Here is a 26,004-nt window from a genome sequence, read left to right on the forward strand (position 1 = left end):
CTTATAGTCCGGAAAATACGGTATTAGTTTTTAAATAATTTTATTTAGCTTTTTTTCGGTTTTAGTATTTTCAGTACCCCAACTTAAAATAAGTTCTTTTTAATTTAAGGTTAATATTTTATTTCAGCTTTTTTTTTAGAATTATTTTTATTTATTTATTTTTGTAATTTTAGTTAACAATAACAACATTGTTGAAAACTCACCGTTAGTTTCTCTGTGCTGATCCAGCCGTTCTCAGGAAACTTGACGTCAAACTTGATGTACAGATCTCCTTTCTCAAAGGGGTTTCTGTACTGAGGCATTCCTTCCCCTCGGACGACCCTTATAGAACCTGACAACGAGAACACAACAACATTTCCTACAGCAGATTCTACAAAAACATGAACAGAACATTGACCAAACATTATGCTCACCTGGCTCTATGACTTTGCCAGGGGGATATTTGATGACCAGATGTCGTCCATCAAGGTGTGTGAGCATGAACTGAAATCCGCAGAGCGCCTCCACCAGACCAATCCTTTGGGATATGTGCAGATCGTTTCCATCACGACGGAACTCCTGTAAACCAAGACATCATAGGTATTTGTGCTTTAAAAGAAGAAAATAATGCAAAAATGTTAATTCTGCAAGACAGCACATCTTAACTGCCTGAAAGTGATTAATTGCTGCAATTCTTCAAATATACAAAGTGATCATTTACTCAAGAAATGAAAATTCTGCCTTCATTTACTGTGTACTCAGCCACAAGTTGACGGTCAGCCATTAATTTCCATAGAATAGAAAAAATACTATTGAAGTCAATGGCTACCGTCAACTGTTTGGCTACCAATAGTCTTCAAAATAATTTCTGTGTTCAACAGAAAAAAAGAATCTCATACAGGTTTGGAACAAGTGGAAGGTGAGTAAATTATGACTTTTTATTTTTTTTGAGTGACATGTCCCTTTAAGAGCACATGCATACAGTCTATGCAAGTTAAAGCGCAACAGGAAATAAAGCACAGTCATTTATCAAAGTAATATTCTTGATTCAACATAAAATCTAAGTAAATTAATTATAAATTCAATGAATTAGAACTGAAACTTGAAATTCTGTATGCAACGCAAGTAATGACGCTTTTCGGAATAGTAATTTTAACAGGATTACCTTTACATTTAATCATTTACCATTATTTAGGGATTAAAAATATTAAGTTTTACCTAATATATATTCAAATTTAAATTACAAAAGAAATTATTATTAATAATAATACAATGCATACATTTTATTCTAACCTTTTTTATTTTAGACCATTTTTGTACAGATTACTATAAAATACATTTATAGATTTCAGTGTGCACATTATCTATAAAAGAACATGGGGCAAAATAACCAATAAATTAACAGATAATCAAACTAGTTGTTGATTAGAGTCCAACTATTAACTCTACACTCCTCAATGTTATGTGTGTTACCTCATGATCTTTCTCCTGTAGCACCAGTATAATGTCTCCAGGCTCTGTGTTGGGCGACTGGTCCGCCTCTCCGCTGAATGTGATCTTCTGTCCGTGTTTCATTCCTTTATCCACGTGCACCTCCAAGACCTTCACCCCTTTACACACCTTACGGCCCTCACACTCTTTACAGCGGTCTTTCTCGTGAATCACTTCCCCTAAAAACGCGACCAAGCATCGAAATGTTGTATTCAGACCATCACAAATCGAGTTCACTGAATGAAAATGAATACTCACCCTCTCCATTGCAGTCGGTGCACACGGACTGCATCTGCTGTACCATGCCAGGAGCCAGCTGTCTGATCATGATCCGCATGCCGCGGCCCCGACACGCGGCACACTTCTGCACGGCCCCTGTTTTACCCCCTTGACTGAGGAAATTTTTTTGGCTTCAATTCTATAGGAACTGTACTTAATTGTTATAGCCCTCAAAGATGATGTATATATCCTGCTCACACACACTCACCCATTGCAGGCACTGCAGAGTACGTTCTTGCTTAACTGTAGTTTGGTTGCTTTTCCATTGTACAGATCTTCCAAAGACACTCTATCAGGTATTTAAAAAAACAACAGGTTTCTTTTAATTCAGAGTAATGTGTACAGATAAATCATACACAATAAAGGCATCTTTACACAGTAGAGTTAAGGCTGCTCTGTGCCTGCTCAAAGTTATGTGTAATGCTGTAATATTACAAATAAAAGTCAGATTAAATTATGCCTGTTCTGACCCTCCTCAGCCCATTTCATCAAAAAAAATGCATTTATGCCACCTCTAAACGGCATTAAAAACAGATGTGCTTCTGAAGTGGCATTTGCACAAACAATGTAAATTTGTATAGATCCATAAGATCAATTTTGATTTCATGTTGACTTAAAGGGATTGTTCACCCAAAAATGAAACTTCTGTCATCATTTATTCACCATCAGGCTGACAATAGCCATTGACTTCAACACTATGGAAAAAAAATACTATGGAAGTCAATGGCTACCCTCAACTTTTTGGTTAACAACATGCTTCAAAATAGTTTCTTTTGTGTTCCACAGAAGAAAGAATCTTATACAGGTTTGGAACAACTTGAGGCCATCCTTAAAAATATTCTTGTTTGCCGTAACCCGAAGTTTGGAAAAACTGTGCCGAGATCTTTTCCCATCCCTTCTCCCGTCTAGTCTAACCGCGACCGTGTCGACTGTCACTTTATGTTCGAAAATCTATAGCAACGAATCGATTGGACCAACCAACACAAGTTTCGAAAACGAAAATAGGAAATTGATTTTAACGACCTTCTCTCGGAGCGCGTCCATTTTTTTTTTTTTTGAACACGCGTCACACAGCAACTGCAGCTTCGGACATACACGCATTACAGCAAATAACACTTCTGCACAATGTTTCTCTTTTTACAACAGAAATGTGAATTCTGCCGGTATTCAGACAGTCTCATGCATACAGATTCAGATTCGGCTAGAATCGCCTATGCGATTTGTTGTTGTTGACATTTCTAATCGTAAACACAGCCATGTTGAAGCCTGCAGTAAATGTTTTGCATTGTTATGGCAGTCCACTCTGCTTATTATTTTTCGAGAATGTTGCACTCCTGTTTGTCATTGTGCACGTAACTTCATGCCAATAAATCATCAGAAATATTGGTCTTTACCAATATATTGAATCTTTACATTCGTCCTGCCTGTTGTCCGTGGATTTACCTATATTTGGTGTTATTTGCCATATAAAACGTATTTAGACATGCAAAATCGATTTTACAATCGATTCAATGAACACTTGTTGTCACTCATATCAAACAGGATTTTTTTCACAAAAGTGACAACCCAAGAAAGCAAAGTAAACGTTCTCTCATTTGTAGATTGCATTGACACCTAGCGGTAGATGCAAGTAAAACAGTACCTCATTTTTTTATCCTCACCTGAAATTCATGCAATAAACACGTTTTTGACAGATTTAAATTTGTTTGCGGTCTATATAGCCTGCATCAAAATGAGGTTTGCAATTATGCACCCGTAGGCACTGATTGAAGACCCAGTCAGTGACGTCACGATATGCTAATTTGTTTAAATTCATACCTACGTAATCACCATCACAAATGTTTATTTTTTTTTACATTGAAACTTGAAAAAAAAAAATATATAGACCTACCTACCGACCCTTTTTTTTTTTTTTATTTACTGTTACTGCAAACCAAAATATTTTTAAGGATGGCCTGAGGGTGAGAAATAATGACAGAATTTTCATTTTTGGTGTACTGTCCCTTTAAAATAGGTCACGCATAAATATGTTCCCTCTTCAAGACTCAGGTTCTTTGTTTTCATATTTACTCACTTCAGGGGATGTATCATGTCCTCTCCTCTCCGTCGGCCACCGTTCCGGCTTCTGCTGCTCTGGCCGCCCATAAAGCCGAACAGACCTCCGCCAAAGATGTGAGAGAAGATGTCCTCCATCCCGGCTCCTCCACCTCCACCCTCACGTAAGCCCTGTTCCCCATAGCGGTCATACAAGTCCTTCTTCTCCGGGTTAGTCAGCACCTCATATGCAAAACTGATCTCCTTAAACTAAATCAAACAGGTCAAAATATTATTATTATTATAATCATCATCATGTTAATAGCTTTCAGAACTTGCATTTCGATAAAATGAGAACTCACCTTGTCACCTGCATTAGGGTTTTTATCGGGGTGGTACTCTTTTGCTAATTTCCGGTATGCCTGAAAATGCGAATGACGGAAACATCACTAATTAGTGAGGTTTAATAAGGCCAGCAGTGCTATTACTTACAATCACAGTTAAGTTTGAAACTTTGTTCAGTCTGACAAATATTAATTTCCCATTAATTGACACTGAGAGAGGGAATAGAAACCAGCCAAAGAAACAGTAATATCACAGAGACTTGAAGATGACTTTGATTTGATAAGTAAACACTTGACAATAACCCAATTCACCCTAGCAAGCATCCTCTACACTCTTGCATATCAGTACAAGTGTTTTAACGTAGTACATTTACATTAGAATAAGAAAATCTACTTCAGTTTTTCTACTTCAAAATTTACATTAAATGCAATGTGCTACTTGCCATTTCTTTGTAATTGTTTGTGGAATTTACTTGCAATTTCTGAGTGAGAACTTATTTGACTCATTTTAGTATTTTACTCATACTCATTTTAGTATTTAAAATTTTAGTCTTGCACTTTGACAAATTCATTCGAAATTATTGTAATGAATGCATTAGTTGTAAATTGGTATTAGTTAAAAAGTAAGAAACAGTTTTAAAAATATTTACGTCACACTGCTTAAAATTTCGCCAACAACTTTTACAATTTTAACAACTCCTAATCTGTGATTTCATATTAAACTAATGTCTAAAGTAATTTAAAAGCCCAGTTATGAGTACTGAGACGAAGACCCCAATTTCCCCAGAATCTGACTGTTTAAAGGAAGTTGAGATCAGGGTTTCATTCAAGCATGGCTCTATCAGACTATTGTTTTTTTTTCCACTAAACACATTACATGGCGTGTGCCTTTTCTTGGACCGAATGGCTGTGAATTCACATGGCCAGTTCTTTCATGCATCTATTGTGTGATAACCACATATCCCACATTATTTTGGGTCTGGCTGTGCTTTCTGAAATCCTTTGTGCGCACATAATTAAACAACAACAACAAAATGCCAACATAACACTCAGACAACATGAGCATCGAAGCAAGAGCCTGATCACCTTCTAACAAAGGACTGAGCGCAAATATGAAGATTCACATCGAGGAAATACCTAAAACAAGACATTGCATTAACCATCTCTGACTGATTGCATATCAGACACGAGCTCAGGTTTAGCACAGCAGCTGGTAAGCTAAGCATCTCCTTCCACATGCTCTTGGACTGTAAGAAGAAGCACCTTCAGCTGTCTGCAGCACCTGACTGATGCTCTCAGCCTAAGGACACGTACAGCAATACAGATAGTAAACAAACTACATATTTGACTATGTATCTTTCAAATCCTCCCCCAAATCATTTCCAGACCCTAAAAAAGGCCACACTGGAGGATCCCAGCAGCGGGCAATCTGCAAAACACACCAGTGGATCCCCAATATGCAGCATCCCCCTTCACGCGCTTCTCTGGTTTCATCGCAACACGACGCGCGCGGCGGGAAGAAACGCCTCTACCTTTTTGAGCTCGTTTTCGGTGGCAGACGGAGATACTCCAAGGATATCGTAGAGTTTAGTGTCTGCGACGTTCGCCATATCTGCAGACCGGTGCAGCAGCTGCGCGCGCGCGCGAGAGAGAGAGAGAGTCAGTCACTCCGACTGAGCTCAGTGCGCGCGCTCGGTTGCTCTCCTGCGCCACAGTGCAAGCGTTATTAAACAGCCACGTGTCTTTTTTTGGAAACAAAACAGTTAATATCGTTCCACCTTTATTTTATTTGTGCGTTTTTTTTCTTCGTCTTCTTTTTTTTGTGTGTGTCATGCGATTTCTCGTCCTAAAACCACCAATAAAGTTTTGCATTCACTAGTCTCTGATTTTAATTTAATTTCTGATAGCTGTTGTTACGCAGAAATGTTTATTTTTCGCTTTTAAAAATCACTCAAATGTGTGTGTATGTATATATATGTATATATATATATATATATATATATATATATATATATATATATATAAAATTAAATGTTTATTTTTGTGTTTACGTGCATTTATTGGCATCGATGAGAAAAAAAGAGTACATTGACATAAAAAAACAAACAAACAAACATAAAAAACAAGTTACTATAACGGCAAACCATTATTGGCTTACGAATATACTATAATAAATTACAATAATAAGAAATTGATATCCATAACTATATATTTATGCTAACACCTTGGGGAAAAATATTTTTTATTTTATGTTTGTATATTTTACTTATAAAATAAATACAATTATGATATACTTATTATTGATACAAAATATTTAACATTATATTAAGGAAATACAGCGCTTCAGTTAAAACCAAACCCAATATATGATATATCGAACCGAAGCGCGTTCACACACACAGCATGCGCGTCCGTGTCTCCTGGTCGGCCATTTTGACTTGAGAAATAATGTCAAAATCTTTTTCTGCTTTCAGTTTAAAACTCTGAAGGGGCCAGAGCTGGAGCAGGGCTGCCGAAGGAGGAAGGATATTAGGGGGTCTCTGGATGCAGGACGATGCATCGCCATCCAAATATCACATTTCCCGTCTGACAGCCTACAGAACGCAGCTTTCACGGAGATTGCTGTTTATTTGATATCTCAAAGTTTTGCTGGTAAGTTCACAGCGGTTTATTATTTGTTCATAGTAATGTTACTGATCACTGTTTCAGTGCGTATATTTTCTGGTCTTATTGTGAACACAGCAGATGCGTCTAATGACCTGCATATGGACTCACGTGACATATGAACAATGATTAAATATACCAAACTCTCTTCAGGTATTCTATAGTCTTTTAATATGCCATGATCATGTTAAAAACACATTCCTTTCACCTTGAACTATATGCTCATATACAGTCTTCATATATTCTGAGATCAGATAAAATAGTTGTACTTCGTAATATTGCCTTGACATGCTTTTTGGGGCTCCAGAGTATGTTTACGTTTAATTTATGCAAATGATTATGATGAAGTTTGAAGGCTTTTGGCAGTGGAGGCATATATTATGCTTTTGCATCGTCCAGGTACCAGGCATGCAAATTCACAGCACTCTGATTGGTGTTTCGAGTCTCGCCTCTGCGTTCTGATTGGTGGATCACGGACAGTGACATTGAGCGAGGCAGCTGTGTGTCTGTCTGACGTTTATCTTGAACGTGGGGTTTGATTTTTCTCGTTATGATAAAGACGTTTCATGTAAAAAATAGCATGTAAATGAGAAGAACTGTTACAGTCGTCTGATCGTCATTGCATGCCTGTAGCTCTCTCTAACACGGAAGCGTGGGCGTGAAGTGTGTGTGTGTGTGCGCGTGTGTGTTTGTGCGCGCGCACCGTGTGATTTGATCACACACATGTTGATCTCTGCTTTCTCCAAACACACAGGAGTTCAGTTCTTCAGTATTTTCTGCCTGGTGTTTATAATGTTTAAACCTCACTTTAACATTCTGCTGTTATATTAGTATATAAATTGAGACATCAAACATGTATTACAATTATGTTTCTATCTATCATTCTGTCTGTAATTCTATCGTTCTATTTAACATTCTATCTGTCTCTCTCTGTCTGTCTTTCGTTCTATCATTCTATTGTTTTTTTATATTGCTATCTGTCTGTCTAGTGCTGAAAAAAGTCATAAAGTAATAACTTTATTTTTATATAAATGTTCTACTGTTGCTCAGCTCTGAAATGTTTCTCTGTGAGTGTTGTAATAGATTTGCTGCAGTAATGGTAACTGTATGATGTAGTTTAGGCTGACAGTGGCAGCTGACCTCATATCCACTGATTAATCCCATTAAAAGACTAAAAAAGAACATGCTGCTGTTGTTAGGTGTGTGTGTGTGTGTGTGAACACCTTCATGAGTGTTTAAACACTAGTCATATTACAGAAGCCCTAGTCATATTACAGAACCATGATGTGGCTTACTTGAAGTGTGCATGACATGCTTTTCTCCACACTCATCTGATGAACTGTTCGCTTCACTGCTCTTCATCATGTCTTGATGACTTGTCTTTATCCCTACAGGTGCTTGTGTTGTAATGTGAGGCAGCCTTGTGGATGGATGGGATACTTGACCACTCGATTTAGTAAACCAGTTTGTGTAAACTGGTCTCTACATCCCAACTAAGGAAACACACCATTTGACTGAAGGTAATTTACTGCCTAAGATGCTCAGTGGGTGAATTATAAACCATACCAGTACTATCCCTTACTTCTCCTACCAGTACTTCTCCTATTAATGTATTAAATAATAATAATAATAATAATAACTATTATTATTTTTATTTTCATTAGATGCCTATTATAATTAGGCTATCAAACTGCCCAGATATTTCACTTCAGCATCGCATTTCACACACACACACACATACACATTCACACACGCGTGCACAAAATAGGATTAGAGTCTGTAGTCGGTGAAGAAGTTGTAACGCTTTGACTCGGATAACTCGTTAAATCCATGAAATGAAACAGAAAACGAGGAGTTGGTGTCCCACACATTTAAAGGGTTGGTTCACCCAAAAATGAAAATTATGTCATTAATAACTCACCCTCATGTCCAAAGTGTTCCAAAGATAAATGGAGGTCTTATTGGTTTGGAACGACATGAGGGTGAGTTATTAATGACATAATTTTCATTTTTGGGTGAACTAACGCTTTAATGGCTGCTACACGGCAACGCACTCTTCTCATACATGAGAGATTTACTCTTTCTTGGTGTTAAAGTAAAGACAAAATAATAACAAGGCGCAGAGTGAACTTATCATCCATAGTGGTTCTCACATAATGCTTCTCTTAAAGACTGATCACTTAACTTATTACGCACACTATGTGGTGATGACGTAGAAGGACTGCGTGAGAACCACTGTGGATGATGAGTTCGCTCTGCCACCTCGTATTATTTTCATGCACACCGCACTATATTGTGATGCATGCAAAATACATAGTTTTGACTGTTACAAAGTCTCCATCTACAAACAGACGTACATCGTCTGCAGATATAAGGAATTTCATTGCACTTTAACAAGTAATCTTACAGGCCTATATATGTGCAATATTTTAAAAGAGCCCTCACTAACTGAGTTTAATGCCACAGTAATGTTAGAATGCATCTCATTCTTGTGTCTGTGGCGGTGCGTCGAGCTCGTCATGAGGCGCGCTGTCCGGAGCGCTGTATGACTGATGCATCAGTTCAATGCAACTTTACTCCAAATATATGAACTAACCTGTTTTGAATACTTTATATTTAATGTGTTCGTTTATGTCCAATATTAGTGTTAAACTGTTGGTCTTTAAATGAAATCTACTATTGATTTTCACCGTTGACTGATTTTGCAGAACATTTAGACTGATAACTTTTGTGCGCAGATGCGGCAGATTTGTCACAGCACATACGATATGACAATTGCGTCCGACTATATATGAACTACCAGTAGCTGTTTTAAATACAGTATTTTTATATTTAAGTTAGTTTATCAGTATGTTTGAAAGTATATTTTTTCGATTATTGGTGATTCCATAGGCTCTCTCTCATGCACCTGCGCGGTTTAAAACACTAAATAGTTCTGCTATGACAAAAACAAAGAGTCTCTCTCTTGCTCCACCCATGCACGGTAATATGCACGTCATATCGTCGATCTCACGTGTTTGACGATATGACGATTTGAAAAATGACCATATCGCCCAACACTAATGAACGATTCTGAAGACATTATTTTATGCCTATTCCTAATGTCAGAATGACAGAAGAAACTGCAAACATGACCCAGATGTTTTCTCCTAAATTTGTGGGGGTTTTACTACATCCAACCAGAGAGAAACAGACAGATTTAGGCGAAACAGCTTATTTAGTTCTTTGACATTGAATGGAGTATTTGAACATATTTTTCAACCCCTGTACATTATATCATATATATATATATATATATATGATATAACACTTATTTTGCAATAACACGTAACCCCTTTGAGAACTAAAACATTTGACTGCTTTTGTTATTTTGGTAAGTGCAATAAAGCTGATACATGTGTATAATTTGATATTTTGAACCCTGTATCATCAAATTAGTTTTATACACTTAATCCTATGCTATTTAAGATTTGGTGTGGTATACAAGTCCAGGGACAGTCCAACCTGAAGGTGCAGTTGATTCTCATTACAACTGATGTTTAATAATTGCTGTATGTGCTGCTCTGAATATGTTTTATTTACACTGTAGGTGTTCTTTTTTACTGTGTATTATTTATACATTATACATCTCTTCTGATGCATTTTCTTTATTGACTTTTTGACTAACCAAGAGTGTTGAGTAAGTCGGTGACCTGCAAACTCTGTAAAACATTGGCTTGCTTTGATATTTTGATATGCTTGAGTAACTCTCTCTCTCTCTGTCTCAGGCACTCTCTCTCTCTCTCTCTCTCTCTCTCTCTCTCTCTCTCTCTCTCTCTCTCTCTCTCTCTCTCTCTCTCTCTCTCTCTCTCTCTCTCTCTCTCTCTCTCTCTCTCTCTCTCTCTCTCTCTCTCTCTCTCTCTCTCTCTCTCTCTCTCTCTCTCTCTCTCTCTCTCTCTCTCTCTCTCTCCTGTAAGCTGCAGTCATGTTCTGGAAGTTCGACCTGCACAACTCCTCTCAGATTGAGAAGCTCTTGGAGAACGAGGATGTGACCCTACAGGAGCTGCTAGATGAAGATGATGTGCTTCAGGAGTGCAAGGCCCAGAACCAGCGCCTCCTCCTCTTCCTCTCCCGGGACAGCAGCATGCTGGATCTCCTCAACCTCATCACACACGAGCCCCCTGCTGACCGGGAGGAGAGACTGCGCTACAAGTGAGTGAAGAGATAGATGGTCTACATTACTTTCTGAGCAGCTCTTAAATAAAATGATTTGAAACTTTGTCTGGGATGAAGGGGGGGGGGGGGAAGTAATGATCTGTCCAATGAGATGACAAATATTTGGCCATTTTGTGATTATTGGTATTTGGTCAATTGGAGATTTTGCAATTTGTTAAAATATTTATTGATTGATCGATTAATGTATGCTATCATTTTATTTGCTCTATAATTGTGATTTGGACCAGTCTTATTTTTGTATTATTTAAATGCAAAAAAATATTTTTTTAGATTTTCAGTTTCTGTTCATTAAAATTTGGACCAGTCTTATTTTTGTATTATTTAAATGCAAAAAAATATTTTTTAGATTTTCAGTTTCTGTTCATTAAAATTTTAGTAATTTTGCTATTTTACTTTTTATTAGTTAATTTTTTTTTTTATAATTTTTTTTATTGGCTTTAATTTTTTATTTCATTTATAGTGAGTTTACTTCTATTTAAACGTCTATTTGTAAATTGTAGGTTAAGTTTGTTAATTAATAACAGCCTTGTCAATGGATAACACACAATTCCAGTCCCTAAATATCTATTTATTTCCAGTAAATATGATATAAGATAAATGTATACTCATTAAATTTTAATTATATACTGAATTTATTTGCAGTATATACCAGTCATCCACTATGCATAAATAGTTATTTTCTCTCTGTCTCTCGTGCAGGTATGCTAATGTAGCATGTGAGTTGTTGACATGCGATGTGTCCCTCATCAATGATAAAGTTGGTGGGGATGAGTCTCTGCTGAACACACTGTATAGTTTCCTAGAGCAGAAGTCCCCACTGAATCCTCTACTGGCCTCCTTCTTCAGTAAGACCTTCGGCAACCTCATCACACGCAAAACAGAGCAGGTACGCAAACGTGTCTGTTTTTCATAAGAAAATATTTGATTTGTTTCTGCATGAATTTTTCATTCTCTTTGTTCGTTCACTTTATTTATCAGGTGATCGGTTTCCTAAGGAAGAAGGAGGATTTTATTGGGCAGGTGTTGAAACACTTGGACACGTCGGCTATGATGGATCTGGTGCTGCGTCTCATTAGCAGCGTGGAGCCCGTCTGTCTCAGACAGGAAGTGCTTACTGTGAGTGCACATGACCTAATGATGTTGTGTATTAATTAACATGAACAAACAATGAGCGATACATTTATTACTGTATTTATTCATCTTTGTTAATGTTAATGTAAATACAGTTATTCATTGTTAGTTTATGCTTATTCACAGTGCATTAACTAATGTTAACAAGCACAACTTTTGATTTGAATAATGCATTAGTAAATGTTGAAAATGAACTAACTGATTCTTTCTTAGTTCATGTTAACATTAACTAATGGAACCTAATTCTAAAGCGTTACCTAATAAGCTATTTTACACTCACAGTTTATTTGATTTGTCTACTAACAATAGCCAGTATTTATTACAGAAACATTTATTTAATGCTTTCAGCACATCTCATACAATAAAATGTGCTGTAATTGTACTGTGGTGGAAGACACTTATGCTTACCAAGACTGCATTTATTTGATCAGAAATGACCATAAAACAGTAATATTGTGAAATATTACAATCTAAAATAACTATTTTATATTTGAATATATTTCAAAAAGTAATTATTCATATAATTATATGAATGTTGAAGACAAAAATAATTTTATTTTTGTGGAAATTGAAACATTTTCTTTTTCTGGACTCTTTGATGTATAGAAAGTTCAAAAGAACAGCATTCATTTGAAACCGAAATCTTTTGTAACATTATAAGTATCTCTGTCACTTTCAATCATTTTAATTCTTAAGTATAAAAAAAAACCATAATATTTTATATTGATATAGATTTTTTTTCATTTCTTAAAAATCTGTATATTCTGAATATAAATAATATATTATCATATATAATATAATTATATAATATAAATATTTTTGCCAAAGTGTTTGAAGAGGAAAAATAAAATCTGTAGTTGTTAGTCTTAGAATCTTTTAGAATGCCTTCATCTATTTTAATGTGACCTTCATAAAGCAAAAAAACAAAAACAAAAAAACATTTAGATTAAATAAAAAAACCACCCTAAAACATAAGTGTTCAAAGCTGAAGTAACAGCTGTGTTTGTGTGTGTATTGATATTTTCAGTGGCTGAATGAAGAGAGGCTGATCCAGAGACTCATTGAGCTGATTCACCCTCACAGTGACAGTGAGGTCAGTCACTACCGTTTCACATTATCTGCACAACAAACACACAAACTCTAATACTTGCAGTGAAGCATTTGTTTCAAAGCTCTAACTAGGCATGATGATTAGTAATAGTGATTTTTTTTCTTTTGATGTTGGTACTGGAAAAAGTCCCTGTGAAACCAAAACATTTCCATATCACAAATATGTATTAATACATATAAAAGAAGAAATATATTCATAAATGTGTTTTCGTGTTCACAGAGGCAGTCAAACGCATCTCAGACACTGTGTGACATCATCCGTCTGAGCAGAGATCAGGCCAGTGTGCTGCAGGAGACGTCAGAGACCGACCCTCTGCTCACTACACTAGAGCTGTGAGTGTGTGTGTGAGTGTGTGTGTCAACACTTCCTCTGCAAACTGTGTTTGGTCACCTTTCATGTCAGCTAGACGGTGTCTTGCTGTCAAAGTAGACAGTTGTCTGTCAGAATAAGAAGCAATGTGGCCCAGACTTTATCTAGGAATAGTTCAAACAAAAAGTTTAGCTGAAAATCACCCTCAGGTCATCCAAGATGTAGATGAGTTTGTTTCTTCATCAGAACAGATTTGGAGAAATGTAGCATTGTATCACTTGCTCACCTATGGTTCCTCTGCAGTGAATGGGTGCCGTCAGAATGAGAGTCCAATCAGCTGATTAAAAACATCTCCATAATCCTCATCTCTTGTCTCATGAAATATCAAAAATCAACAACATAATTGTTTAGGACAGTTTCAATCGTAAACTGTGCTTGTTTAGTGCTTATTTTTCTCCTGATTCGGACGAGATGATGTTTTCACTGAAGAAATCAGGTTTTTTATGAATAGAGCGCTTGTAGTTTTTTAATGGGAAGTGATGGTTTGAAATTAAAAAACATCTTAATAATGTTTATTACAGACATGCAGCTTTTTACTTCCCAAGATGTTAATTGACGGACTGGAGATGTGTGGATTATTGTGGTGTTTTTATCAGCTGTTTGGATCCTCATTCTGATGGCACCCATTTATTGCAGAGGATCCATTGGTGAGCAAGTGATGGAATGCTAAATCCAGTTGGTGTGTGTGTGTGTGTGTGTGTGTGTGTGTGTTTCAGACAGCAGAGCATTGAGGTCCTATTGAAGAACATGTTTGAAGGGGAAAAGAGTGAAGTGTGCATTGTCAATGGAACGCAAGTTTTACTCACACTGTTGGAAACTCGTAGACCATGGTGAGTAACACACAAACATATTTCATCACACACACTCGCATTCACTGTTAGTAAAGTGTGTGTGTTTGTATGTAACAGTGTGGAGCAGGTGATTGACCCATGCTCTCAGGGATTGGAAAAGTCTTACACTGTAAACAACAGCATCTTAATGGGCATCAAGACACATCTAAAGCACTTTCACCACCTTCTGTTAAACCCACCCAAGGTTGGTCTGTTCATCCAGTTTTATCACAAGTCTAAAAAACTAAATGAAATCACAGAAAGATGGCACACAGAGGACGTAAATGTGCTTCTGACTCTGTCCTTGTTTAGAAATGTGTGATGTTGACCACGATGGGTATTCTGGAGGAGCCGTTTGGCAGCGCACGACTGCATGGCTCCAGACTGATGGCAGCTCTCTTGTACACCAGAGCTCCCAGAATCCACCACGAACTCTGCCAACTGAACATGATCAACCTGCTGCTGGTATTAGTCATCCATAATCTAGTCCACAGATAAAATAAAATGTTTTCTTTCCTTTCCTTTTTTTTTTTTTTTTTTTTTGATTTAAGATTTTACATTTTGATCTTTGTGGATAATAACACATATTATGCAGTCAATGTTATTAGTTAATTTTTTTCTACTGTAAGAAATTGTTTATTTTATTTGGTTAAATTACACTTTAATTTTTTGAAAGAAATTAATTCTTTTATTCAGCAAATTAACCCTTGTTCAAAAGTGACTATAAAGACAATTACAATGTTACAAAAGATTTATATTTCAAATAAACACTGTTCTTTTGAGCTTTCATGTTACGACAGCATTTTAGTGCCACGTTGGAAAAAAATAATTCTAAGGTTACGAGAATAAAGTCGAAATGTTTAGAGAAGATTCATTTATTTGTTAAATAAAAGAGCTACAGCGCCCCCCGAAGGAATGTCGATTGGGTGTGTGAGCTGTTAAAGGTCCCGTTCTACGTGATCCTATGTTTTAAACTTTAGTTAGTGTGTAATGTTGTTGTTAGAGTATAAATAATATCTGTAAAATTCTAGAGCTCAAAGTTCAATGCCAAGCGAGATATTTTATTTAACAAAATTTTCCTACAAAAAACGACCCGTTTGGACTACATCCCTCTAGTTCCTGCAGTAATGACGTCACTAAAATAGTTTTTTGACTAACCTCCGCCCACATGAATTCACAAACAGGGGGGCATGGTCTTGTTGCGCTCCGACGGAAAAGAGGAAGTGCTGTGTTTGTGTTTGTAGCCATGTCGTCGAAACGATGTTATTTTCTTCTCGGAGTCCAATCACCTTTGTTTGGGCTTCCCAGGGACGCTGTACTTGGAGATTAATGGTTACAATTTATGTTTAACTCGGTTCCCGAAAATTATAATCCACATGTAAAACTATGTGCAGCACATTTTACTGAGGAGAGCTTCCTCAATCTCAATCAGTTTAATGCCGGATTTGTACAAAGATTATTCTTGAAAGATGGAGCAGTTCCCTCTTTGTCTGGAGAAGGCATTGTTTATGGACCACAATCGGTATTTTATTATTTAAGTTGGTGCATTTAACAGTTTCTGTAACTTATTACACAAAGGGCAACGCTGTTTAGCTTTGTTAACTTAGATGTTAGGGCTGTGCAAAAAAATAGAACGCGATTTTCATGCGCATCTCATCAGTAAAAACACTCCTGTGATTATAAGTACATCTCCAGCACGTGCGTTCTAGCCCAATCAGGTTTCCAGGAGGGTAACGTGCTCTAAGCTGCTGTCGAATCACAACCGCTGGCACAATCAGAGCTTGTTACATATTTCTGAAGGAGGGACTTCGTAGAACAAGGAAGTCATCAGCCCGTTTTTATGACAGTGAAAACAGCGGTATACAGATAGGTGAATTGTGTGAAAAATACTGTGTTTTTTTTTACACGCGAAACATGAACACATGTTATATTGCACACTGTAAACACAATCAAAGCTTCAAAAAAGCATGAAAAACGGGACCTTTAAGATAAAAAGTTGTTCCTGTTCAGTCTGTTAATATCATATTCTTGATATTAAGCTGTGTCAGCGAGTCCTTAAAACTGACTCTTCCTCATCCCAGTAAGATTATGCGGCTGCTCGGACGCAGAAACATTCAAATCAATCCTGGTGGCCTACAACTTCTCCCAGTGTTCTCAATCTGGGACATTTACATGCGCAATAAAGGCTATACTCTTAAAATATAACTTTAATTTCTACTATTTAAATCCTCAAAACATTTCAACTTTATTCTCGTAATATTTCGAATTTAATCTCGTAAATTTAGATTTTTTTTTTCTCTCTCTTCGTGGCACTAAAACGCAATCGTATCATGTGACACTGAAGATTGGAATAAAATTCTGCCTGCTGAAAATTCAGTTTTGCATCATGGGAATAAATGACATTTTAAAATATATTAAAATAGAAAATAGTTGTTTTAAATTGTAGTAATTTTTCACAATAGTGCAGTTTTTTTTTCCAGCCTAAGAGAGTTCTTTCAAAAACATTACAATTTTCTTTCTTAATATCTCTCTGTAGGATTTGTTTTTTACATTTTCTTGGAATAACTTCCTACACATCCAAGTGGAGCATTGTGTGTCTGCCATCCTTAACCAGCCGACAACGAATGGGAAAACACACGACAGTCCAGATCAAATTCAGCTGGAAACAAAAGACACACAAAACTCCGACAAATCTGACATGTTCACACACTGTGACCTGATAAAGCATGTAAGTGTGACCTTCACTTATTTTATATATATATATATATATATATATATATTATTCTGTTTGTTCCGGCTATGACATGAATGAAGAAAGCATCTTGTGAAATACAGTAAGCAGTATGTCTAGGTCATTGTGATATGATTGTCTGTGTGCAGCTACTGAAGGACTGCAGGCTGGTTCAGAGGATTTTGGATGCTTGGGAGGAAAATGACAAAACCCAGTAAGGACACATTTAAATATGTGTGAGCTGAGGAATCAGTACGTCAATATGCTGGTTGAGTATTTTTATATTACATTAATGTATGGTAATAAAAAGATCTGTCCATGTGTGTGTGTGTGTGTGTGTGTTATAGAGAAGCTGGAGGCATGAGAAAAGGCTATATGGGTCATCTAACCAGGATTGCCAATACAGTGGTGCAGAATGCAGAGAAAGAACAGGAACAGACCCAAATCTCACAGCTAATAAAAGGTAGCTGACAACCTGAGAGTGTTATGGGATTTGTGTGTGGTTAATTTATATATTCTTATACACATTCTTTGTCTTCAAATATTTTGTTATTGTGTGTATGACAGAGCTACCAGAGGACTATAAAGCACGCTGGGAGCAGTTTGTGAATGAAACGCTAACAGAAACTAACAAGAAAAACACAGCAGACCTGGTGAGATTTCACACAAAGACAGAAACGTGAAAAATGACACTCCTCGAATCATCTTTAATAAGCATCTTTCTCTTAACTCAGGTGTTCTCAGATTATCAGATCCAGGAGATGACAGCTAACTTTGTTGATCAGTTTGGACTGAATGATGATGAATTTGGAGAGCATGACGGCAGCATCAGGTGATTCCTGCAGTGCGCTTTAGTTTTCCAGATTGGATTATTAAATAAAAAATATGTAAAAATCTCAGATTCACTTCGATAAAGGTAGAAACATCTTTACAATATTTTAAAGCAGCATTTTTCTTAAATCTACCTTAATAAGAAAAAAAAAAAAAATCAGTGTTTCATAAAAAAATCAGTGATTCATATACATATCCGGTTACATGATGTCCAGCAGTTTAATTAATTTCATTACATTTTTCATTAAAAAATGTAATTTGATAATTGCTTTTTGTTTCAGGTTTAAATTTATAAAAAGGCAGGGTAGGCTGGTTTGGTTCAACAACATTTTCTGTCTTGAAAATATCTCTTCACTTCCTGATTTGGTTGTTATTATTGTAATATTAGGCACTTGTACTGTAATATTTTCTAACTGATGAATGAGACATGAGGTAATCTGACAGCGTTGCATTCAACCCTTCACCAACACCATCTCTCATCATGGTTGGCATCTGATCTGCTTCTGCGCATTCATGTGTTTTGGAGGAGGCGTGGCTTTGGAGAGCGATTTGCAGGGAGGGTGGGGTCTGCTATTGCTAGCCTCTCTGAAATCACCAACCCTAATAAAATAAAGGTTTAAGATAATGTCTGTTGTTCATGCAGTGCCACGTTCGATCGAATCACGGAGATCAACTTTAACCTCGTTGATAAGAGGGTGAGTATTACTTAATGCCAATTCTCTATTATTTGTTCTATTATTATTTGTACGTTTTGTTGGATTATAATATCACAATTTCCATGTCTTTGTGTTTTCTTCTCATTTATGCTCTTAATAGCTACCTTTCTCACTTTTTTTTATTCTTTTTTTTTTTTTATATAAATTTTTTTATAAATCTCTTCTTGTTTCTCTCATCTCTCAGGTGAGCTCTGCCATCTTTGAGACTCACACGAAGGAGCGAATCCGACCGTTTGATGATGCTGAAGAGGAGGAAGATATTTGGGAGGATAAAGAAATCAACTATGCAACACAAGTGAAGGCCAGAAGCAGGTTCATAAAACACACACACACATGCATTCACACACTAAACAGCCATTGCTCTGACGGCTGTTTGTCTTCAGTAGGTTTGGATTGGTGACAAACGCTCAGAAGAACGAGGCGGATAGTGGCTCTCAAAGGTGTCTGGGGTCACCTGACATGGAGTGGTTTCCGGAGACCAAACAAACTCCAGAAAAGACCAAGAACCAGGAGACGGACAAGCAGTCCAGTGATCCGCAGAGTATGCTCACAGCTCACACAAACTAAATCTAGAAATCTTCACCTGATCCAATAAAAATTCACTGGAAAAATTATCATCACCAATCAGGTCCTGGATGGATAGCGAGTTTTGAAGACGACTTCAGCTGTCGGGATTTCACGAGTATAGCCATGGATACAGGCTCCAGCGTGTGGGGGAGCTCTGTCGCTCAGCTCAGTGAGACGGAGGAGAAGGGATGGGCGACTTTAACGGACTTCCAGCCCTTCTGTTGGTGAGGGAGAGACTGTGTTTGAGTTGGTATTGTGTACTCATGTGGAGACTGTGCTAAACACTCTCATGTTCTGCAGTTCAGATGCAGGACCCAGATGCAGCTCACCCGTGGACTCAGAAAATCCAAACAAACAGAGCCAAAATGAAGAAGGTAAGTGGCTTAATTAAGTACATTCATTAACTTTTTTATACTAATACTAAAGAAAAACAAATACCTAATTTTGTGTGTAATGTTTTTCATAAATAAAAATATTGACTTAACACTGTAAACTGTTACCGAACTTTTATAAGCTTCTTGCATTTTTACATAAAAACTATTTTTTAAATTTCAGACTAACAAAATTTAGGAGTACATTTATTCAGTTGGCAGGTGCTTTTATCCAAGCGGGAAGTGCCCATTATACAAGGTTTCAGTCATTGTTCAAAATAGTAAAAAGCTAGGACGGGAGGATAATAAAAGAACAGAAAAGGTGTAGAATTATATTTATTTGTTGTTATTATTATTATTGGAGGCAGTTAGATGCTCACGGACGAGATTAGTTTTCAGTTGTTTCTTGAAGGTTGTGAGGGATTCGGCTGTCCGGATGGAGTTAGGTGGGTCATACCACCAACAAGTTACGGTGAAAGAAAACGTCTTTGAGAGTGATTTGAGCCTCTCTGCTATGGGACCACGAGCCACCACTCATTTACCAATTACAGGCTTCTGGAGGGGTTGTAGATACATACATGAGAGAGAGCGAAGGTAGGTGCAGAGCCTGTGGTAGTTCAGTAGGCAAGCATCAGTGTCTTGAACTTGATGCGTGCCACAACTGGAAGCCAGTGCAGAGAGATGAGAAGCCGTGTGATATGGACTCTCTTGGGCTTGTTGAAAACAAGACATGCTGCTGCATTCTGAACATGTTGGAAGTCCAGCCAGAAGAGCATTGCAACCTAAAAAGGACAAGGGCCTGGACGAGAATCCTCTTTTAGGAGGGGTCTGAATTTCCTGAGGTTGTGTAATGCAAACCTGCAAGATCGTTCTGTTTGTCCAATGTGATCTTTAAAGGTCAGCTAATCATCAGGGATCACTTCCAAGATTCCTGGCTGGGAAGATTTCTCCCAGATTTGTTGGGATTATCGTTGATGAGCCCAGTTGGCTGGTAAACTGGTGCTGTACCCCTGGGGTGCCTGGGAAGATGAGAAATTCTGTCTTTGCAAGGTTGAGCTGAAGCTGATGCTCTTTTATCCATGCTGAGATGTCTGTCAGGCAGTCTGAGATCCGAGCAGGTACCGTTGAATCATTGTTGAAATGAGAGGTAGAGCTGCGTGTCATCAGCATAGCAATGATAGGACAAACCATGTGCCTGAATGACGGGGTCCCAGTGATGTAGTGTATAAAGAGAACAGGAGGGGCCCAAGAACTGAACCCTGAGGAACCCCAGTGACCAGTTGACAAAGATCTTATCTGTGATACAAATGCATGTAAAGATGATGTAGAGTTGGTTACCTCATGTATGAGAACCTGTGACATTGAGCCACCAAAGATCGAAAGAGTCTAGGAGAGAGAGTGGACGTCACCAGCAAGTGGGTTCTCAAGGTGGATGCTGAAGTCACCAAAAAGTACTAGAGGGCTGCAGTCCTTAAGGAGTGAGGGCAGAAGCATACCCAGTTCTTCTGGAGGGCGATAAATAACTACAGTGTGGATTTTTTTTAAAGGGAGTGTGACTGTAATGGCATGAAATTCAAAGGAAGTACTATTAAAGTTAAAAGAGCAGGTGAGGTATTTACAGCTTCTGGAAATTAGAAGATCAGAACCCTGCCTCTCCTAACCTAACAGGGGGTGTGGGTGAAACAGAAGTTTCTGGAAAGAGTAGTAGGGGTTGCTGTGTCTTCAGTCAAGCCTAAGAGGCTAAGAGCTAACTGAGTAGCAAAGGCTGGAATAAAGTCAGCTTTGTTGACCGCTGACTGACAATTCCAGAGGCCCGTGGAAAAAGAAATGGTTGCAATAGTAGAAGTGTGGATAGGGCACAGGTTAGCATTATTGTGCTGTGTCCTGCGTGTTGTGAAAGATTGTTTCAGTTGAAAGACATGAGGAACAGGAGTAATACTTTTCATATTACATTTACATATTTATGGTAATTTTGATTGTTTTTTGTTCTAAATGATGGTACAATAACATCAAGCCATGTGTCATGTGTAAGTTAAAGGCTCATCGACGTGTGTGTGGAGTGTGTGTGGGGCAAGGAAGGCCCCGCTGGTGGCATCCGACAGCAGCTCTAGTGGGTCAGACAGTGAGGAAGAGGAGGACAGAACCAACATCATCACAGAGAGCGTCGCCAATGCCAAGGAAAGTGTTAAACTCGGTGTAGATGCAAAAAATGAGAAAGCATTCTTCATCAGGTAAAAAAAAAACATCTTGTACACATTATTGCATTCGATCTAAGCATTATTTAATTGTTTGCAGACAGCTGTTAAAAATTGGCATATCTGCTCAAGAGGTCTCAGAAAGTCTAATGTATCAAAAAGTACAAAGTGATGTTCCTTCCACTGTCTTTCAGTGACACTAATGCCAGAGGAACAGATGGCAAGGTGACAGGAACCATCACTGGTACTCCGTCGCCCAAGGAGCAGAAGTGAGTGTTTTTCCAAAGGAAATTACTGGTCATGTAGTTAAAGTCTCTAAATGCAGCTCTGTCTTGTTCTACAGGGGTGACTCCAGTAGTAACGGCCCAGTGTAACAGCGTTTCACTCACCACTCGCCTCCATCCCCATGACACTTGTTATTCCACCCAGGAAATGTTAAAAGCCGTGGCTTCCCTGTTTTCAGACACGTTTCCTCTCCCTCTGGCATTCACTGTTTCTATCCATCTGCTGTGTAGTTACGCAGGTTATTTTGGTTTGAGCATGAGCGGTACTCTAGATGACCTCTTTCTCTCCTAATGAAGACATCATCACTGTTGGGAACACTGACCTTTGAACCCTGTGAGATCGGCCCCACTACAGTTTCTTTGTGTGTTTTTTGAGCGTTGTGGAACTACAATATGATGCACATCCACGGATTAATTCTCATGTATGCATAAATATGCTCGGTACATCGACAGGCGTGATTTATAGTGTTCTTTTTATGTTTCTGAACAAGTATTTTCCAGAGATCGTGAGTGTGCGTGTGTGTTGCGCGCGCGTATGTGTGTTCTGTCTTGATCGAAATCTCTGTTAGCCCTCAGTAGCTTTTGGGCCCGGTACTGATTTGATTTCAGTGCTGATTTGTTTGCACTTGTTTCCACAGCATTTATGTTTTCAGCTCCGCCCACCATCCACACAAACACACATTTATGAGCAAAAATAATTGGGAGCAGGTGGCAATAATTTTGTTTTGTTGTTTTTATATAAAAGTATGGAAGCTTGTTTCCACCCCAGGATACAAAAAAATAAAGGTAATTGAACATTTCTATCTCACTATTCTGACCTTTTTTTCTCCGAATAAAAAAAAAATTAGTCAGAAATGTGAGAAAATTTTTAATTTATAATTGTGTAATGTAAACTTGCAGTTCTGAGGAAAAAAGTCAGAATTGTGTGAAAACGGTAACCTTAATTTTTTATTTTGTTTAATTTGGCTGATTCTACAAGCTTCCATATAAAAGGAATAGCTCAACCAGAAGTAAAAATATACTCACTGTCATGTTATTCCATGACTTTCTTCTGAAGAACACAAAATATATTTCAAATAATGCTCGTGCATGCTAATTTTATACTGTCTGTTTCTAAAAGGACCAAAAAGAACCATAAAATTTGCCATTATGACAAAAAATGGACTGAAATATTGTGGAACAATTTGTCAAAAATTTCCCTCCACCATATCTTAAAAATCTAATTTGCATTTATTCAGACTTGCTCCATCCCAATTGGTCAAAAGAAACAATTACATAATTTGCTTAAAACCTGGTGTGCTGGTATCAGAAGACTTGAAATATAGCGCACAAGTCGTATGCACATCGTTATGTCTTCTTTTATGTTCCACGAATGAAAAAGTCTTACAAGATTTGAACGACATGATGAGGGTGAGTAAATGAATGAACAGTGACTATTCCTTCGAACATATTTGTGTAAGGCCGTTTGAATATTGTGTATGTGGTTGGTATCAGAACGAACTCAGGTGAATCTGTTGTGTATCAGATCGAGTCTGTGTGCAAAAGTAGAATCGGGTGCGTTTGCCTTGAAATAGTAGAGTGTTGAACGTGTGCACACATCTTTAATAACATCTTCCTATATTTTACAGTCACGTCTTAGTAATAATTGTAGATGTGTATTCTTTACAATATGTACACTTTATTTAAATATTTTTAATTACTAGCGAAACACTAGAAAGCTGCTGTGTACATTTCAATCTAGAGAGATAGCAATAATGGTATGAAAAATTTATTTGGTTTTCTTTTTTTTAAGTAATGTAGCTTTGACATAGGCACACAAACTGTTTGTGAAAGGGTCAGCTAATGTGTGAATGTTGAAGAAGCTCTGTGTTTTCAGTGTACTTTTGCACTTTTAAAAACTTGATTTTGATACCAAATGCAATGGGATGTTAGTGGCGGTACGACGATGATAACTAAGCCCTCGGGTCTGTGTGAATTCGAGTTCACAAGCCGTTTGTTGTGTTGCAGATGTTTGCATGTGCAAGTGTGTTTGTGTTATAAGAGCGAGACCCAAAAGAAATACTATTTTATTTTTTAGCCAAATATTTTCTTTTAGTATGTTCTTCTGGCTCAAGTGGTAGAGCATTGTGTTAGCAACGCAAAAGGTTGTGGGTTTGATTCCCAGGGAGCACGTTAGGTAAAAAATGTTAGCCTGAATGCACTGTAAGTCGCTTTGGATAAAAGTGTCTGCTAAATGCATAAATTTGATTTAATATTCTGTCTTTCTCCCATTATGGATAATGGTTCTGTTCTCTCCTCAATAATTAATTCTCAAATCTCATCGTTACTTCATTCATTTATGTGGTTCGATTGAATTCAGGACCTCTACATTTAGGTGTGAAATAGCAGTGAGTCTTTACCAGAAATAAAAGGTATGACACTAATACCCCTTTATCTTGTCTTCCGCATACACTTCCGCTCTTTATTAACCACTTTTCTGAGTGTCATCTGGTCCAAACATTTGTCATTTGTTTATACATTTGCACGACATGAACATGATGGGAATTTAATTTTGTGATGTAAGAATTATGCCAATATAATACTACAGTTGGTAATTCTAATTGACACATACTTTCAATCAGAGTTTCACATCTTTTTCTTCTTCCTCCATACTACATACAATTTTGATAGCTAAATAAAAATATACATTTTACATTTACAGGTAAATGAATAAACGGATGCATCAGAACCTGCAATGTGCAATCCATGTTTCTTTTCTTTTCAGCTCTTGTATGTGTTCATGTACCCAAAAACACAAATGCATACTGTAGATTATGAACTGGTACAATATTTTGTGGTATGATCTGCCTTGAGCATCTGTCCATGGTGTGAAACTTGAACACTGGTCTTTTGTCATTTAGTCAAATGCCTTTTTAATGTAAACTGATGCTGGTGGTTTTTTCTTTCAACCATTTTTTTTTTTAGTTTTAGTTTTTTTTATAATGCGATACTGTGCTACATTTCATCTGTTGTCAGAGTAAGGCTCTAAAATCAGATATCAAACAAATAAATATTTAAAATGGGTTTGTGTGTTAAATGCCTTTTTTTTTTCTTCCAGCTTAAAACATATGCACATGCATGACGTTTAACAATTCTGATAGTTAAAATATTGGCAATGTATATTTCATCTAGCTTGAAAGTGCTTTGGAAAAATGGGGATTGCAGATGATGAATATAGTTTACACTAAGTAATGAAAATTAAACTGTTTTTAAACACCTCTGGAGCAACTAGGGGTTAAGTGTCTTGCTCAGGGACACATTGGTGTCTCACAGTGGATTCGAACCTGGGTCTGTCACACCAAAGGCATGTGTCTTATCCACTGCGCCAACACCACCCAACACTTAGCAATAAACCACTGAACTAATGCAGTTAATGGGGAAAAATTATTATAAACCTGCCAAAAATAAAACTTAATGTGCTTTACATGTGTTCAAATAGTGATACGTTCACGATGTCAATATATTTTGGCAAATCAAGGCATAAAGTTTACTTATTTCATACACATTGATCATTCAAAGTGTTTTACATAAGTTGGAAAAATAAAACCTAAAACCAAAAAAAAATCTAAAATCATTTACGCATAAGGAATAAATGATAAAATGTTTAATAAATGTTCTAAACATGATCTCAATCATTATAAAATCTAAAATTAATTAATGACAAAGTTACATTGAAGTGTTAAAGTAGGTCCACTTTTTCATTGCAAAACAATAACATCTGAATATCAGCCTGTAAATGTGTGCATTTCAAGCAATTCAGTGCAAAATTTATATTCTGAAAAAAATTATCACTTATTTTAAAATGTAGTTGGTTTTACATTGG

The 26,004-nt window shown here is 37.1% G+C and overlaps 2 protein-coding genes across 2 annotated transcripts in view; one reads left to right on the forward strand and one right to left on the reverse strand.

The window, feature by feature from the left end:
* LOC132156337 (dnaJ homolog subfamily A member 2-like) overlaps positions 1 to 5,823 on the reverse strand; it is an 11,413-nt gene extending 5,590 nt beyond the window's left edge. Inside the window, exons 1-8 of the mRNA XM_059565306.1 lie at positions 5,660 to 5,823; positions 4,146 to 4,205; positions 3,824 to 4,053; positions 1,958 to 2,038; positions 1,729 to 1,862; positions 1,453 to 1,649; positions 414 to 558; positions 204 to 331 (exon numbers count right to left, since the gene is read on the reverse strand). Coding sequence (XP_059421289.1) covers positions 204 to 331; positions 414 to 558; positions 1,453 to 1,649; positions 1,729 to 1,862; positions 1,958 to 2,038; positions 3,824 to 4,053; positions 4,146 to 4,205; positions 5,660 to 5,737 — 1,053 coding nt within the window. The 5' untranslated portion in view covers positions 5,738 to 5,823. The remainder of the gene's footprint in view (positions 1 to 203; positions 332 to 413; positions 559 to 1,452; positions 1,650 to 1,728; positions 1,863 to 1,957; positions 2,039 to 3,823; positions 4,054 to 4,145; positions 4,206 to 5,659) is intronic.
* A 715-nt stretch (positions 5,824 to 6,538) lies between these two features.
* LOC132156338 (serine/threonine-protein phosphatase 6 regulatory subunit 2-like) lies at positions 6,539 to 22,553 on the forward strand. The gene is made up of 23 exons (XM_059565307.1): positions 6,539 to 6,779; positions 8,186 to 8,311; positions 10,535 to 10,982; positions 11,706 to 11,892; positions 11,985 to 12,122; positions 13,165 to 13,230; positions 13,468 to 13,580; positions 14,334 to 14,447; positions 14,526 to 14,652; positions 14,760 to 14,912; positions 16,984 to 17,175; positions 17,328 to 17,392; positions 17,526 to 17,641; positions 17,746 to 17,831; positions 17,913 to 18,010; positions 18,653 to 18,704; positions 18,910 to 19,037; positions 19,112 to 19,266; positions 19,354 to 19,516; positions 19,593 to 19,666; positions 21,696 to 21,894; positions 22,053 to 22,127; positions 22,202 to 22,553. Exons 3-23 carry the CDS (start codon positions 10,756 to 10,758, stop codon positions 22,230 to 22,232), a joined length of 2,559 nt encoding a protein of 852 aa, XP_059421290.1. The 5' UTR covers positions 6,539 to 6,779; positions 8,186 to 8,311; positions 10,535 to 10,755; the 3' UTR covers positions 22,233 to 22,553.
* Positions 22,554 to 26,004: the final 3,451 nt, after the last annotated feature.

The sequence above is a fragment of the Carassius carassius genome, chromosome 13 (assembly GCF_963082965.1).
Source record: "Carassius carassius chromosome 13, fCarCar2.1, whole genome shotgun sequence".
Taxonomy (NCBI): Eukaryota; Metazoa; Chordata; class Actinopteri; order Cypriniformes; family Cyprinidae; genus Carassius; species Carassius carassius.

What these genes read in the sequence shown, in the direction of transcription:
- LOC132156338 (XM_059565307.1), top strand. Translation starts at nt 10,756, where the DNA reads ATGTTCTGGAAGTTCGACCTGCACAACTCCTCTCAGATTGAGAAGCTC. An exon ending in ACTGTGACCTGATAAAGCAT is followed by an intron (nt 17,176 to 17,327) that starts GTAAGTGTGACC and finishes GTCTGTGTGCAG; the next exon opens with CTACTGAAGGACTGCAGGCT. An exon ending in GACTTCCAGCCCTTCTGTTG is followed by an intron (nt 19,517 to 19,592) that starts GTGAGGGAGAGA and finishes CATGTTCTGCAG; the next exon opens with TTCAGATGCAGGACCCAGAT.